This window comes from Pseudopodoces humilis, chromosome 6 (assembly GCF_049639895.1).
Source record: "Pseudopodoces humilis isolate 2021_Gansu_Grassland_sample_001 chromosome 6, ASM4963989v1, whole genome shotgun sequence".
Lineage (NCBI taxonomy): Eukaryota > Metazoa > Chordata > Aves > Passeriformes > Paridae > Pseudopodoces > Pseudopodoces humilis.
The window spans coordinates 46,812,424-46,826,657 of NC_142205.1; the positions used below are offsets into that span (position 1 = coordinate 46,812,424).

The 14,234-nt window shown below is 42.2% G+C and overlaps 1 protein-coding gene across 5 annotated transcripts in view; it reads left to right on the forward strand.

Annotated features, from left to right (window-relative positions):
• The window catches only part of LEF1 (lymphoid enhancer binding factor 1), a 71,508-nt gene extending 58,248 nt beyond the window's left edge, over positions 1–13,260 (forward strand). For all 5 annotated transcript variants that reach the window (XM_005517506.3, XM_088056212.1, XM_005517508.3 and 2 more), the window contains one exon: positions 12,138–13,260. Coding sequence is in view for 3 of the 5 variants with exons in the window: in XM_088056212.1 (XP_087912338.1) it covers positions 12,138–12,217 (80 nt within the window). In the remaining 2 variants the exon portion in view is untranslated. The remainder of the gene's footprint in view (positions 1–12,137) is intronic.
• Positions 13,261–14,234: the final 974 nt, after the last annotated feature.

The following is a 14,234-nucleotide window of genomic DNA, read 5'->3' on the forward strand; positions in this document are numbered from 1 at the left end:
GTTTCAGTTGTTTAAAGAATTTCTCCCACAGCTGTACAGTGGTATTTCATGTGTGGTGCAGGTTGGGGTTTTTTGTGGTTGTTGTACTTCCAGCATGTGTTTTCTTTATATCATATTACCTGCACTGAGGGTGGAATGATTAGTGATTACACATGTGCAATAACACCATCTAGTCAGCTTGTGAGTGCGCACAGTACCACAGTGAGATTCTAATTCTCAGTGTCTGTGTCGGAAGGCAGTCCTCTTTCTCTCAGTGTGATGTGTTTTCCAGTAGGAATGGCATTATTTTGAAATAATAGCTGCTTCTAAACTGTCTAATTAATCTCCCAGATTGCACTTGGGAGATCACCAAGTATTACAGGAATGATAAAAAAAAAAAAAAAAAAATACAACTTTTCAAAATCACCTACACACTGTATCAGAAATGGCCTCTGTCCTCTCTTCCTCTGCCTTGTTTGGCCACAGGTTCCCTGTGGCACTCAAGAGCAGTCAGCAAGGCAGGCTCCTGCTGGCCCTCTGCTCTGCTTGGACTTTTCAGCCCGAGAAAGCCAACTTCAGTTTCCTGTGTGCAGTGTGTCAGTCAGCATGCTTCAAGCCTCTTCTGAAGTTATGCCATTATGCTGGTTAGTCTAAACTTGGTTAAGACAAGACTTTGGTGGTTTGTTTGTTGTTTTTTTTAAAAGCTGAAGTGAAAAGATAAAATGTGTGCTCTTTTTTTCTTCCTAATAAGCAGAGTTTTTCAGGCAAGCAGGCAACTTTGCCTTTTGCAGTATGTGTGAGTTATACTGATTTGAGATGAGGATTGCAGTGCTGGGGTTCTGTAGCCTCTACAGCAAAGGTAGCTGTAAAATATCATTACTTAGAGCATTATACCTACTGAAAAATAAAGTGCTTTAGCCTTGAGTTTTATAATTGGTATTTCAGGTTAGTTGCCCAGGTCCATGACTTGTGAATATTTTTCACTTTGGTCTTAACACAGTACCAGTAAGCAAAATACCCATGATTTTATCTGAATTGATGCAGAGCACTTGATGGAGATTGGAATACAACTAAGGTTTAAGTGACAGCTGAAAACCAGGCAATATTTGGTTTCTTGGATGCCTTACAGTCTTGCCTATGCTGAACTACTTTTGTTGGAATCTCTCTGCATTTTTGGTATTAGAGGTTGAAAGTTCTAAGTGTGGGGGTTTTCTCTCCCTTTGACCTTTACACTCCTGCCTTCCTGTGTCCTCTTAGGCTTCTTACAGTGTGGAAACTGTTGGCAATACCTGTCTGTCTTCAGGCTTTTGTAACACAGTCTGAGAACAGTGTATGTTCTTCAGGGAAGGGGAAGTGTGCTGTTGACTCCATATATGCACGTGAAGGCAGCCTCACTAAGTGCTTCATGCTGAGTGAATGATCTGCACTGGAGATGTACAGATGTGCTCTTGCTGGAAGCAGATGCACTGAACGATTTAGGGAACCTGAACCAGCCAGACTTCAAAGTAAACTTCTGAAGGTTAAAACTCTTGCTCTCTGCAAGCCTAATCCAAAGAATGTTTTGCCCACAAGCATAATATCTTACCAGGCCCACAGCAGAGCTGTTGTAGTCTTTACTGGATGGAGATAATAAGTTTGGGAATAGCTTTCCTACTTGCATGGATGGTGTAAGGAAGAGGGAGAAGGAGGGTGGGAGGTCTGGGAAGGAGACAAGCATTCTGTTATCTGAGAAGAATCAGAAATGAGTAGGTGGCAAGACCAAAGAAAGAATCTCAAGATCAGCACAAAGGAGATCAGCCAGGGCTGTAATTACAGTGATGTAAGTGAGAAGGATGAAATGGTGGGAGGGTTGTGTGGTAGGATGTTCAGAGGAAAGTAACGGAAGAGACATGCAAACAGACATGATTTAAGATACTGTGAAAGTTTTGGGTGTGGGGTTTTTGTTAGGTTTTTTTTGTCCATGAACATTCAGCGAGTAACTGATTTTTAAGGTGGACCTCTAGTCCTGCTTTTTGACTTGAACATGGTAAGAGTGGTAAAGTCAAGGTGGTAGCATTAAGTTGCTCCTTTTCCAAGGGTTGTACGCAGCAGCAGGCATCGTAGGGCTTCACTCCTTAGGATTTAACTGAGTTCTATGATCTCCAACCTACTGAATGGCCACTCTGTAAAACACTTCAGAATGCTCTAGGAATATTGTGACCCTCTGCACTAGCCTTTGCTACATTATCCTGGGTTACTCCAAAGCATGTCCTTCAAGAGTTGTGGAACTGCGTGAATCCCCAGGATTTTGTTCGCAGTTGACATGGCCCAACACACTGTTTGAAATAACTTTGATTTATTGAAGAAATAACTCTTATTTATTCTCTTCTTTTGAAATCAACCAAGAGTGGAATTAGACCTGATAATGCTAAAATAAATTGAGGCGAAGCCAGGGAGGGAAGGGGAAATGAGGAAAGTTAAGATTAAGGACAATGTAGAGATCACCTGTTGAGCACCTTTCTGAAAGGTGAGTGGTGGTTTTTGCCATTAAGCACAACCTTCTAGGGGATTTGTAATTAGGAGCAATTCTGTCTTGGAAGTGGAGATTTCTAATTTCCTATTCAGTCTGACTTTTGGAAGAAAAAAAGAAAAAAAAAAAAGGTGATTTTTGGCATCTCATGGGTATTTTGAAATCGGTAAGGAAATAGAAGGGTACAAACAAAAATTCCTCATTCTGCAGCATGGAAATACTTAACTTCCTATGACTTGCTCTGTACAGAATTCTAAAAGGCACATCATTCAACATATGGCAGGATGCAATTGGGAAACTACATAATTTAACATTGTGTTTTGGCATATCTTCAAGGACTAAAGAGAGTGATAGAGAAGCTTAATAGACATCTGAAAACCCATGAGAAGTATATCTGTGGCTTGCAAAATTCCATGACAATTAGCATCTACATTAGCAAAGCTTTCAAAACCAAGAAAACTTGACTAATACTGATTTGTAATCAGAAGTACTTAAAAGGATCAGATTAAGACCATTTAACTTTGAACAATGAATTATGGTAACATTTTGAACTTCCTACATGGAAATTTGAGCCAAATTTCAGCACAGAAGTGATTTTTGGGCAGTAATTTATGACTGGATTATGTTTTCCCTATTACTTAAAAATAAAATGGAGTGAGGCTGTGAAAGCAGACCATGAAGTGGGCCAGTCCACAGCCAGAATACTGTGGAAAAGAAGCATCTGATGACTGTGGTCGTGGCTGACCATGGGTTTCTGGCCAGCATCTGAGAAAGGAGAGGCAACGAGGATGTGGTACCTCCCTTTCTGAGGCATGTTTTCAAACCTAGCTTGTCCAGTGCTCTTGAAATTGCTGCTGGAGTAGTTCAAATTGAAACAAATGCTCCAACCCTTCCCATAGCTCCTGACTGCTCAGAAGCCTTAAACAGAGCCTGGAGAACTTGCATAGAACTTAGTCTCTGTGAGAATGTGTGTGGTGATGGTGGTACAGAGATTTGTCCTGATTTGCTTTAGAAATTGTTTCCTGTGTGACCCATATTTCCCTCTTCCCTGTTTTGCTCATGAATAGTAGCTTTCAGCACAGGCAAGAGGGACAGAATGAGTAAAAGAAAATTCTGCAGATTGAAATATTTGTATTATTTCAGATAGGCATAAAATTTCAATAGAAAATTAGTATAGACCTCCATAGAAAACTAGTATAGGCCTCAGACAGATCATGGCTTGTATTGAAAGGGACCTTAAAGATCATCTAGTTCCAATGCCCACCCCCCCACCCTCCCATGGCCTTCCATTAGACCAGGTTACTCAAAGCCTCATCAGATCTGGCCTTGAACACTTCCAAAGATGGGGCAACTTCTCTGGGCCTTACCACCCTCACATGAAAGATTTTTCTTCCTAATATCCAATCTAGACCTATCCTCTGTCAGTTTAAGGCCATTCCCCCTTGTCCTATCACTCCCTGCCACTGCAAGAAGTCCCTCTCCAGCTTTTCTGTAGGTTCCCTTTAGGAACTGGAAGACTCTTACAAGGTCTCACTGGAACTTTCTCCAGGCTGAACAAGCCCAACTCTCTCAGCTTGTCAGCAGAGGAGAGCTGCTGCAGCCCCCTGGGGATCTTTGTGCCCTCCTTTGGGATCAGTCCAACAGGTCCATGTGCTTTTACAATTGGGGACCCCAGGGCTGGATGCGGCAGAACAGGTGAAGTCTCACCAGAGCACAGGGGCAGAATCCCCTCCCTTGCCCTGATGGCCACAGTGCTTTGGATACAGCCCAGGTTGGAACTGACATTCTGGGCTGTGAGTGCACATGGCTGGCTCTCTTCCACCAGCACCCCAAGTCTTTCTCCACAGGGCTGCTCTCAGTCCATTCTGCACCCAGCCTGTATTTGTGCTTGGGCTTGCCCTGACCCACTTGCTGGCACCTCTCAAACTTCATGAGGTTTGCACAGGCCACCTCTCAAGCCTGCCCACGTCCCTCTGGATGGCATCCTGTCCTGCCTGTGTGTCCCCTCCTCCAACTTAATTCTGCCCTGACACTGATCTTGCTGGGGTGAAAGGCAGAAGCCCCCCTCTCTGTCAGGCTCTCTGACATCAAGGAAAATGTCAGAAGAGCAAACCCAAAGAGAAGCCACGGCCCCATGCAGGTGGCAGGTACAGGGGTACAGAGGTGTACTGACACCTGCTGGGAGAGGTGCAGGAGAGCAGACCTGAGGAAGGGAGGAGAGGGAGGAGAGGGAGGAGAGGGAGGAGAGGGAGGAAGGAAGGAAGGAAGGAAGGAAGGAAGGAAGGAAGGAAGGAAGGAAGGAAGGAAGGAAGGAAGGAAGGAAGGAAGGAAGGAAGGAAGGAAGGAAGGAAGGAAGGAAGGAAGGAAGGAAGGAAGGAAGGAAGGAAGGAAGGAAGGAAGGAAGGAAGGAAGGAAGGAAGGAAGGAAGGAAGGAAGGAAGGAAGGAAGGAAGGAAGGAAGGAAGGAAGGAAGGAAGGAAGGAAGGAAGGAAGGAAGGAAGGAAGGAAGGAAGGAAGGAAGGAAGGAAGGAAGGAAGGAAGGAAGGAAATCGCAGCCTGTGGGAGGGGTAAGTGAGGGTAGTAGCAAAGCATAGGTTTTACAAATCAAAGAACAGCAGAACACTTTCAACTAGACAATCAGCATAGATAAGGGTTTAGAGAAATAAGAAAAAATGTTAAGGATTTTCGCAAAATAAGTGCAGTGTGGTCAGTTATGAAGCTGGTTTTCAGCGTTTCATATTTTAAACTGACACTGACAAAGGGAAAAAATAGGTATTCAGGAGGTGAATGTATGTGTTTGTTTTATTGGAGACACTCAAGTTGCAGAACCTACTGTGAAATTAGAGATGCTTAATGAAGTTTGAACTTAACCACATTTACAAGTGATTAAAAAACCCCTTATTGTTTCAGTTCTGAGGTGTTAGCAGTAGGCGGTTTGGGCTAGAATGAAGGAGAGCAGTGGGACAACTATTGTTCTAATTCTTCCTGTGGGATAGGGTGTGGACAGGGAGTTGACTGCTGGTGCACCATTCTTCTCTGGATAAAAATGGTGTATTTTGGTGGATTTAGTAAACTCACCACCAGACTGAGAAATCTAAGGTCATGAGAAAAACTCTGTAGAAACAAACTGTTTCATAAATAAGATGTAAGGTTTTGAAACGTTGTTTCATTTCCAGTTGGAAGAAAACTTTAGAATTTTAGTGTTTTTCTCAGGTCTGCATTGCAGTTTCACTTTTTTTAGTGTATTTACATGAAAAATTTCAAAATGAGGTTTTGATACTCTGTTCCTGACCAGCTAGAAAGCAAGTTTTTATGACACTGTCAAAGTCTTTCCTGTTTGTTTCTGGAGACTAAGCCACTACAGCTTGGTTGAAATCTGTTTTCTAATTTCAACAGAATTGTATTCAAATGCAATTCTGTGAAAGCTTAGCAAAACATCACATACCCTAGCACTGAGTTTTGCTTCCATTTGCCTCTGATTTTAGAGACTATGATTAAAGAGGTCTTCTGATATACACGAATGCAAACCTCGCCATTCTGAAGACAAAAATTACCAAAAGAACAGAACAAAAACAAAGAGCCTTAACCATGATGTTGCAAAAGTCACTGTTAATAGAGCAAACCTTCTCATGCCAGTTAATTCCTTAATCCTCTACTTTAAGGATTTTTTATGCATGTCATCTTTTAAATCTCTGACCCTATCCCTGCTTGTTAAGACTGTACCATGTAGACAGTTTTGAAAGCTTGCAGATTGGAAAGCCAAGCAAGTAAGGAAACTCACAGCATGGCCAGCTGAAGCACCACAGTCTGGCCAATTAAAACATGAGCCTTGCAAGTCAGTGAGACATTATGGGCTTTAGTGAGAGCTTTCAGGACAAGAGCTTTCAGCTCCCCCTTCCTGTGGTAGGAGCAAACGTTGGAAGCATTTGTGCAGTGAAGGTGTCATTGGCACAGGAGTGTAGTGTGTGTGAGCAGTATTAGAGGCAACTGAGGAAAATGGTACCAGGGACCATCTCTGAACTGGTGTTCTTGCCACAGGCATCAGTGCAGTAGGATCAGGGGTGGAGGAGAATTAAATAGGCTTAAGTGAGCAGAGAGACATAATTTGTAAAGTTACTTCCTCCTTGCAAAAGTTGCAGGATATGTGTTTCCTCATTAATGTAAGTTGTATCAGACTTAAACTCAGGAGTTAGGAGTCTTCTATCTGTCCTTCATCTCAAGGGTACCTGAATTGCATGTGGTAAAATATTATTGCCAAAATAACTACACAGAATTGGTTTCTATGGTGTAAAGGCAAATGCACACACTAGGTGGGACTACATTTTGATGAATAGCTGGCTTTCTTCACATATGTGTGTCTTTTGAGGTACACAGGCTTCCTGTTGTGTATTTTGGACCAGTAGAGATTTTATGATGAGATGAGTTAATTGCATCAAAGTGAAGTTGGTATGTTTGAATTCTGTAGTGGTTTCTGTGTACTGCTGTCTTACGCTTGTAGTGTTGGTCTGTGGATACCTGTGTGTAGAAGAGTTGATAGAAGCCCTGGAAGATACTCAGGTTGCATCTGACTTGCCTTCAGTTTCATGAAGGCAACTATTTCTATTATTCCACATATCAGAAGATTAAACTGTTGAGATTGTCTTTCAAAATAGTGTAAATTCTAACCTGTGTTTAATTGTGGCAGAAAAAAAATATCTACAAAGGAAACTGTACCCATGTTACTTCTTTCTTCTGAAAGAATTTTCCCTTATTGCTGTACCAATACCTCATGTTCTTCTGTTACAGCAGGTGAAAACTGAAGTAGCAATTTCTGTGCCCCTGGCTTTCAGTCTAGAAAACAAATAATTTTAAAAATAGTCTTCTGAATATTTATTATATGCCATAAAGATACAGAAAGGAGACAAGCCTGTTTCTTCCTCCCTCTTCCTCGCCTTTAGTATACTGTTCCTCTTTAAGAAGCTGCTAGAGACAGCTGTCTAGAGGCAATCTGGTTTTTATTATAAACATGGAGCCTCTCTCCCCTCCCACCCCCAACAGGAAAAACATGTCTTGGGTCTTCCAGTAAGATAATTTTAAAGATTCTAGCTCGGTGATAGAGCTTGTAGTTTTGTGCTGCCTACTCTGGGGGCCTTTGATAAGAGCCACACCTGCTTGGCATCATTGCCATCAGCTGCACAAAATGGGAGCCCTAAAATACCTGGGTGTTTTCCATGCTGAGACTAATCTGCTCTGGAAGAGGTCTCTGGCTTGGGAAGGCTGGGGGAGGAATATCTCAGCTGCTCACTTATGCATCTAGCTGAGGTCAAACTATGAGGACAGAAGTTAGGACTCCAGGCTCCACCTGTAGTTAATGGAGAGGTATTTTCAGGGGCAGTTAAAACAGCAGTGAATAATTTGCTATTGGAGTCTCCATTCACAGTTATCAGCAATGGACCAAGGTTAAAAGTAGCAAGGGGGATGGAGGGGTTGGACAGACCAAGAAAAGCTTTTTACTAACATAGTTTCAACATGGCAGCATCTGTTACAGTTTTAGGGTACAATTTTATGTCATTTCTTTGGATACAAAGGCAGCTTAAAAAGTTTCCTCTGCTGCCTGCTGGTATCCAGCTCTTGCAGAGAGGGCTTTTTCCTGTCTCCCGTAGGTCTTTCCATCCATGTTTTGTAATAGCTTGTGGGACCCTGCAGCAAATTGGATTACTAAAATGACTGGGGTTTTGTTGGGAGGTGCTTTTTTTGTTTAGAAACAACAAGGGTTGTGGAGTGTTTGTTTGTGTTTGCCCTGAACATCTCAAGGATCTGGTTTGGGCTAAACCCACAAACCATGGCACAGCTGGGCAGGAAGAGGAGCAGACTGCAGTGCCGGCATCTATCTGCTTGTGCCTGAAACCCTCTCCAGCTTTGCTGTTAAAGAAAATACAGAGGGACTGCACAAACAGCACAAACTGCCCTTATAAATAATGACCTGATTTTGCATAGCTGGGTTTCTGGAGTATTGAATGAACCATGGCTGGCAGTAAGTTGAACATGTTCAATTTGGACTTACAAAGAAAATGACAGTTTCAGCTTTTGGGTCCCTGAACTTGCCATGTTGTTTGAAGTACTGGATTAAAAGACAGGTTTGGAGATGAATGTTTTCTTTAAAAAAAAACCAAAACATGTAACTCCCTGTTATATGTAGTCTTGCCTCTTCTTAGAACTGTATCCAAACAGTATGATAGGGAAAGGTGTAGAAAAAAAGTACATCATTTAAAATGTTTAATATCCCTTGCCCTGTGTGAAGGTTTAGATATCTCTTTTACTCCATACTTATTCCTGTAGTGGCCAAGACACTCTTGACTTTCTTCAGTAACCTTTTCTGATTAGCATGACGTGGATGAAGCTGCATAATTCTCTCCCTTGTTCTAGAAAAGTTAAAAGACCAGAGGAGGAGAACAAGACCTTTGCAGACCCTCCCTTCAATCCATCTCATTCCAAAGCATGGGGAGGACTTCAGATCCCCTTGTGATCCCCTCAGCCACTGAATCCAGACTTGCTAGGAGACTTCAGTTTTACTGTAGCAATTCCTGAATTACAGTTTTATCGCTTCAGTAGTAAGGCTTTTCTTTTTGCACTGCATTATTCTTGAATCTTATGTCTGTTTCTTTCTCGAGGTGTTGTTTTTTTTCCCCTTTCCTCCTGCAGTCAGATGTACACTGCAAATGGCACAGACAGTGCCTCCTATTGTGGCTCAGGCTCAAGACTTCACATATGTAAAATGTGACTCGCAGCACTTTCTTTGAAGCCTAACCACAGCCAGGGAGCTGTAATTGCAGTCTTTGATTTGTGCCGACTTCACTTGTGGATTGGGCTTTGCTAGGGCATGCCTTGCCTGGCGAGACTTCAGCTGCAGCCCCCCAGTGAAGCCTTAGATGTGGGAAGTCTTCAGTCTCCTTAGCACATGCCTGTGGTTTCATGAAAAGAATCCTGATTTGACCTGTTTTATATCTGTAAGGCAACACCATCATCACTCGTATTTTTTAGGTATTATTTGGTTTATCAGCAATAGAAGCAATTTCCAGCGTGTAGCCTTAATGTGCGGCAGGGGAAAGGCTGGGTTCGAGATGCTGCTTTCAGGACAGCTACTGTGTAATTTGCTGTACTGCTAGGAAATAAAAATACGTGGGGCTTCCCTGTGCCTGTCCCCTTCCAGAATCACCATGGAGTCTGCAGCCTCTCTAGAGGAGCTGGGCATAGTTAGGAGCTATGGAAAGGAGGCTGGCGCTGCAAAAGCTGCCTCTGGATTGAGAAAGAATCAATGGTCGCTGTTGGAAAAAGCTGAGGGCCAGACCAAGGCCACGGTCGTTATTTTAACCTCCTGACTTCAAAGACAGCTTGCTGGTAAGGGAAGGAGGGAGGAGGCAGGGAACCATCTCAACAGAAGAGCATTTCATTTCCTTCAGTGAAGTAGACATTCCTGGCTGCTAATGGGGAGTAGCTCTGAATCACAGCGCTTGTATCAGACTGCTGTGAACTACTGGCCTGGCGCCTCAAGGCCATTCCTCAACAGGAAGCTGAATGTTTTCATGTAAGACTGAGAGGAAAACCTTCCCAGGAAGAGCAACCTGGACCAAACCTTTGAAAATCCGGGATGAAAAGGCACAAAATAAATATAAAGCTGCAGGGTGCTCTCCCCAGTGTTTCTCTGCTGTTTGCTTGGCCTCTCTTTCGTGCTCCTTGGAAAGGTAGAGCCCTTCGTAGCTCTTTGATCCGCACGTGTTACGGAGCACTGCGCTACTTTATAAAAAATAAAAAAAAAAAGGCAGGAAGCTCGGGAGGCTTTTTTTAGCTGGGACATGGGCTGGTTTTATGAGGAAATAGGAACTGAATTAGTCAATACAGACCACCTCTGTTGAAACTGCTGGTTTGCCAGGGGACTTCTAGCTGTGCTGTTTAAGAGGCCTCAGAAGCTTTAAGACCTTTTGTGGCTACCAGCAGCAGGTGTAAGTTATTCCTTATGTACCAGGGATGTGTTTGGGTGACAAGGGAGTCTGCATCAAATCTAAGCTATACAGAGCAGTTTGCTACAAATTCATGCTGGTCTTCTACCATAGTATGCAGCTAAACTGAAGTGTCCTCAACTTTCCTTTCCACTACAACAATAGCCATGTGGTTGGTCTCTGATAAGGAGTCAACTTGTTTAGTAAGCTTTTGGGGCCTTAGCTTATGCTGATTAAAATCAAAGGGTACAAAAGCAGTTTTAGAGGCTTTCTACCCTGGACTACATGAGGCAGTGTAACTCCTTACACTCAGGAGCTGCCACACTACTCAGCCACAATGAGTGAAGCACTTTGTGTTGTAATGGTTTACATGGAAGCTGCAGCAGATGGGAGGTGAGTGCTCAGTTATAAATGGCCTTGGTTTAAATACTGCTGAAATGTAATGTAAAATTTGCTGACAAATTCAGCTTGTGGGTCTTGCAGGCTTAAGCAGTCTATCTATCATGATTAGTCTAAAAAGTTTGACTTGTGGTTTAAACCATTTCTTCATAAACTTTTTCTGTCTTGCCTTTCGTGACTCAAGGTGCTGGCAGTGTATCTTCTTTATGTGACTAAGCATTTTATGTTTCTTCTGGTGAAAATTTGTTTACCTTCTCCACTTAAATCCATTCTTGTTCTAATTTTGATCACTCTCAGAAGCGTTGCTCATTGAACCTTCTACTTGTTTAGAAGTTGGCAGACCAGCAGTACATGGAGACCTAGAGGTTAATGTTGATTTTTCTGAGATACCAGTAATCCCCAGTTACTGGAGAGCGTGAATCCATATGTGGAAAAACATCTGACTCATCAGAGAGACTTTGGGTGGAGACCCTGTTATAAACCACTTGTCTGGATCAGAAGGGCAAGGGGGATGGTTGAGTTAGCAATTTCATAAATCAGCTGATGTAACCCAGAGATCTAGTGAGGAAAAACTGTTCTGCTCTAGATGAGCATTTCCTATTAGGCCTGTACTGTGTGTCATTTCACATGCTCTAAGAATATAAATCCTACCAAGATCTAGTGAACTTTAGTGCTAGGCAGGAGGCCCATGGTTCTTACACAGCTGGAAGATGTTCCCTACCCTGCTGAAGAGCAGAACAAATCCTCCCCAGTCATGAGGATGGATGGTAGAATCAGTGTTCACACAAGCCTCATCCACCACATTCCTCTACCAAACTGCTTGCAGAAGACAGCATTTTTTCATGTCTGCAGGGAGTAGAGTTCGAGGCTCTGAAATAGAGATTTAATTGACCTCAACCACTGCACTGCAGTACTAAAGCCTGAGGATGTCTAATTTTGTAATGGTATCTGGGTCAAATGTTGTAGATAAATGAAATCCACTACAAAAGGGAAGTACTTCTGTAATATGCTGGATGTTTAAAACCCCACCTTTCTAGTTGGTATCTCTTTATAATCCAAAGTACTTTCCATAAATACAGTTGCAAACTTCAAGCAAAAGCACGTAGTAATAAATTCTGCATTTATCTTTGACATTGTAATGCACATTCCACTAATACAGTTGTAAGAGTTACAGTGACCCATCACCAGCTTGTTTTGAGAATATTTTTTTTAAAGGCTTCAGATAGTCTTTATATCTCTTTCTCTCTCTCTTTGCCCCTCCCCTCTTCCCTGTAGGTGGGAAAAGAAATGCTTTCTCAACTTGCAAAGCAAAGGCGGCGACACCAGGACCCCTTCTGGAGATGGAAGCTTGTTAAACCCTAGGTGTGTCCTTCATCCGCACAGACCACCCCCAAGGAGTCTGTCTAGGATGTCATTCACCCTGATGTCACTGCTAGAGACACTGAATCATAAAGACAATCACTGCCAAAATCCTTCACTATCAAGAGGTCCAGCCCCGATATAAATAGAGCAAATGAGCTCCTGGGTCAGCAGAGCAGCTTTTGTCTTCACCTCTGCCTTGCACTCTTAAGCCCCTGTCTCATCTGTGTCCATATTGAGTCAGCAAACACAGTAGCATGGCTGTCTCTGCCTGCTTGAGCCAGCAGAATAACGTAGACCACAGCTGCCCCATACAGCACATCGAGGAATGGAATCTGCCTGGACCAGAATGACGCGCTCAACCTTCTTTTTATTTAATGGTGCGACAGGATCAATTTTGGTTTTAGCTTTTTTTAAGAAACTTGAATGCTTTTATATTTTAACTTTTAGTTTGTAATTTCTTTGGTGTATATTTTACTAGGTATGAGCTTTTAAACAAGTGTCGGAAATCTGAAATACTTTTTAAATAAAAGGAGTTTTTCTTTTGGTTTTTTTTTTTTTTTTTCTGCCAGAGGAAAAATCTGTATGGAAAAAAAGGTTGGCTGTTTTGTTAAACTATTTGTAACAAATAGTGGCCTCTCAGTCTATATAATACAGTGTCCTATAGAACTAAATAAATGTACCAACAGTCAGCTGGTCAGTAGACATGTTAGTCTTGCATCATCTACTCTGTAAACATAAGCAATACATCCAGCAAATCTGACTGCAGTGAGTTCTTCTCACCCATTCCCCTTCTCCTTGTAAAAAGCCCAGCACTTGAATTATTACTTCAATTGTTCTGTATTTGTATCTGTTTTTGTTAGCCTGTTAGTGGGATTTTATGCCAGTTGTTGAAATGAGCATTGATGTACCCATTTTTTAAAATAGTAAGGCACAGCCTTTGCCAAAAATACTGTCAACCAATTTTTTTTTGTCATTCCAGTTTGAGTTAATGTGCTGAGCATTTGTTTTTTAATAAAAGCTTTGTAATAAAACCAAAGTTAACTGTCTTTAAAATTTGCTTTAAAAGAAAAAAAACCAACAAAACAACAGTTTTTGCTAGAATCCCTCAAAGGTAGAAGCAGACTCAGGAAGGCACAGCCACTTGTAAGGGTGAAAACTTTTCTCTTAGTCTTATGTTGTAGGAAATGCTGTTTGGCTGTTTGCTCCCATGAAGTGATTTTGGAAAATTACTTTTTCTTCGAAAAGTGAGCAGAAGTCTCAGTTCCATACCAGGAATAAGGAATGGGGAGGCTCAATGCTCCCTTGTGCTGCTCAGTTAGCTTTGGCCTAAGTGGAAGTACTAAGGATCTCTCCATCATCATTTTCCTAGCAAAATCTTACGGAAGGGAGCAGTGGTTTTAAGCTGATGATTAGGAATATGGATTTGCTTCTTTCTGGACGTGGTCTATGCCCACACAAGAGGCAGAGGCCTACAGTTAAACTTCTTGTAGCTGTATAAATTATGAAACAGCTTGAAGCTGGCTGCAGAATCAGCTGTGCAGGGCCTGGTTTCATAGTCTGAGATCCAGAGTCAGCATGGCCTGCCTACTGCCAGTGGTGCCTGGGATATGGCAGATGTTCCTGCCAAAGCAAGCAGCACAGCTGCCTCACTTCTACTAAGCAACTTAAAAAATACCGGACACGGGAGCCATAGATAAACTTCTTCACTGATTTGTGAGTGGAAAAGAAATACTGTGAACTGTACATTGAATCAGCATTCTTTGTATTCCAGCTCCCAAATCTTGTTTGGTGTGAGACTGGACTGAGTCAAGCTTAAGCTACAAGAAATTACATAGGTCAGTTACTGCCTAAGGAAGCTTTGGAATTGGATTGTTTATAAATGACCCTTTAACTCGGTTGCATAAGAAATTTTATAATTAAAGATGTTATAAAACAGCTTTCTCTTAAACCAGTATGCACTCGACACATGTTCAGTTTTAAGGCTGTAACCAGCATATTAGTTCTTGCAAT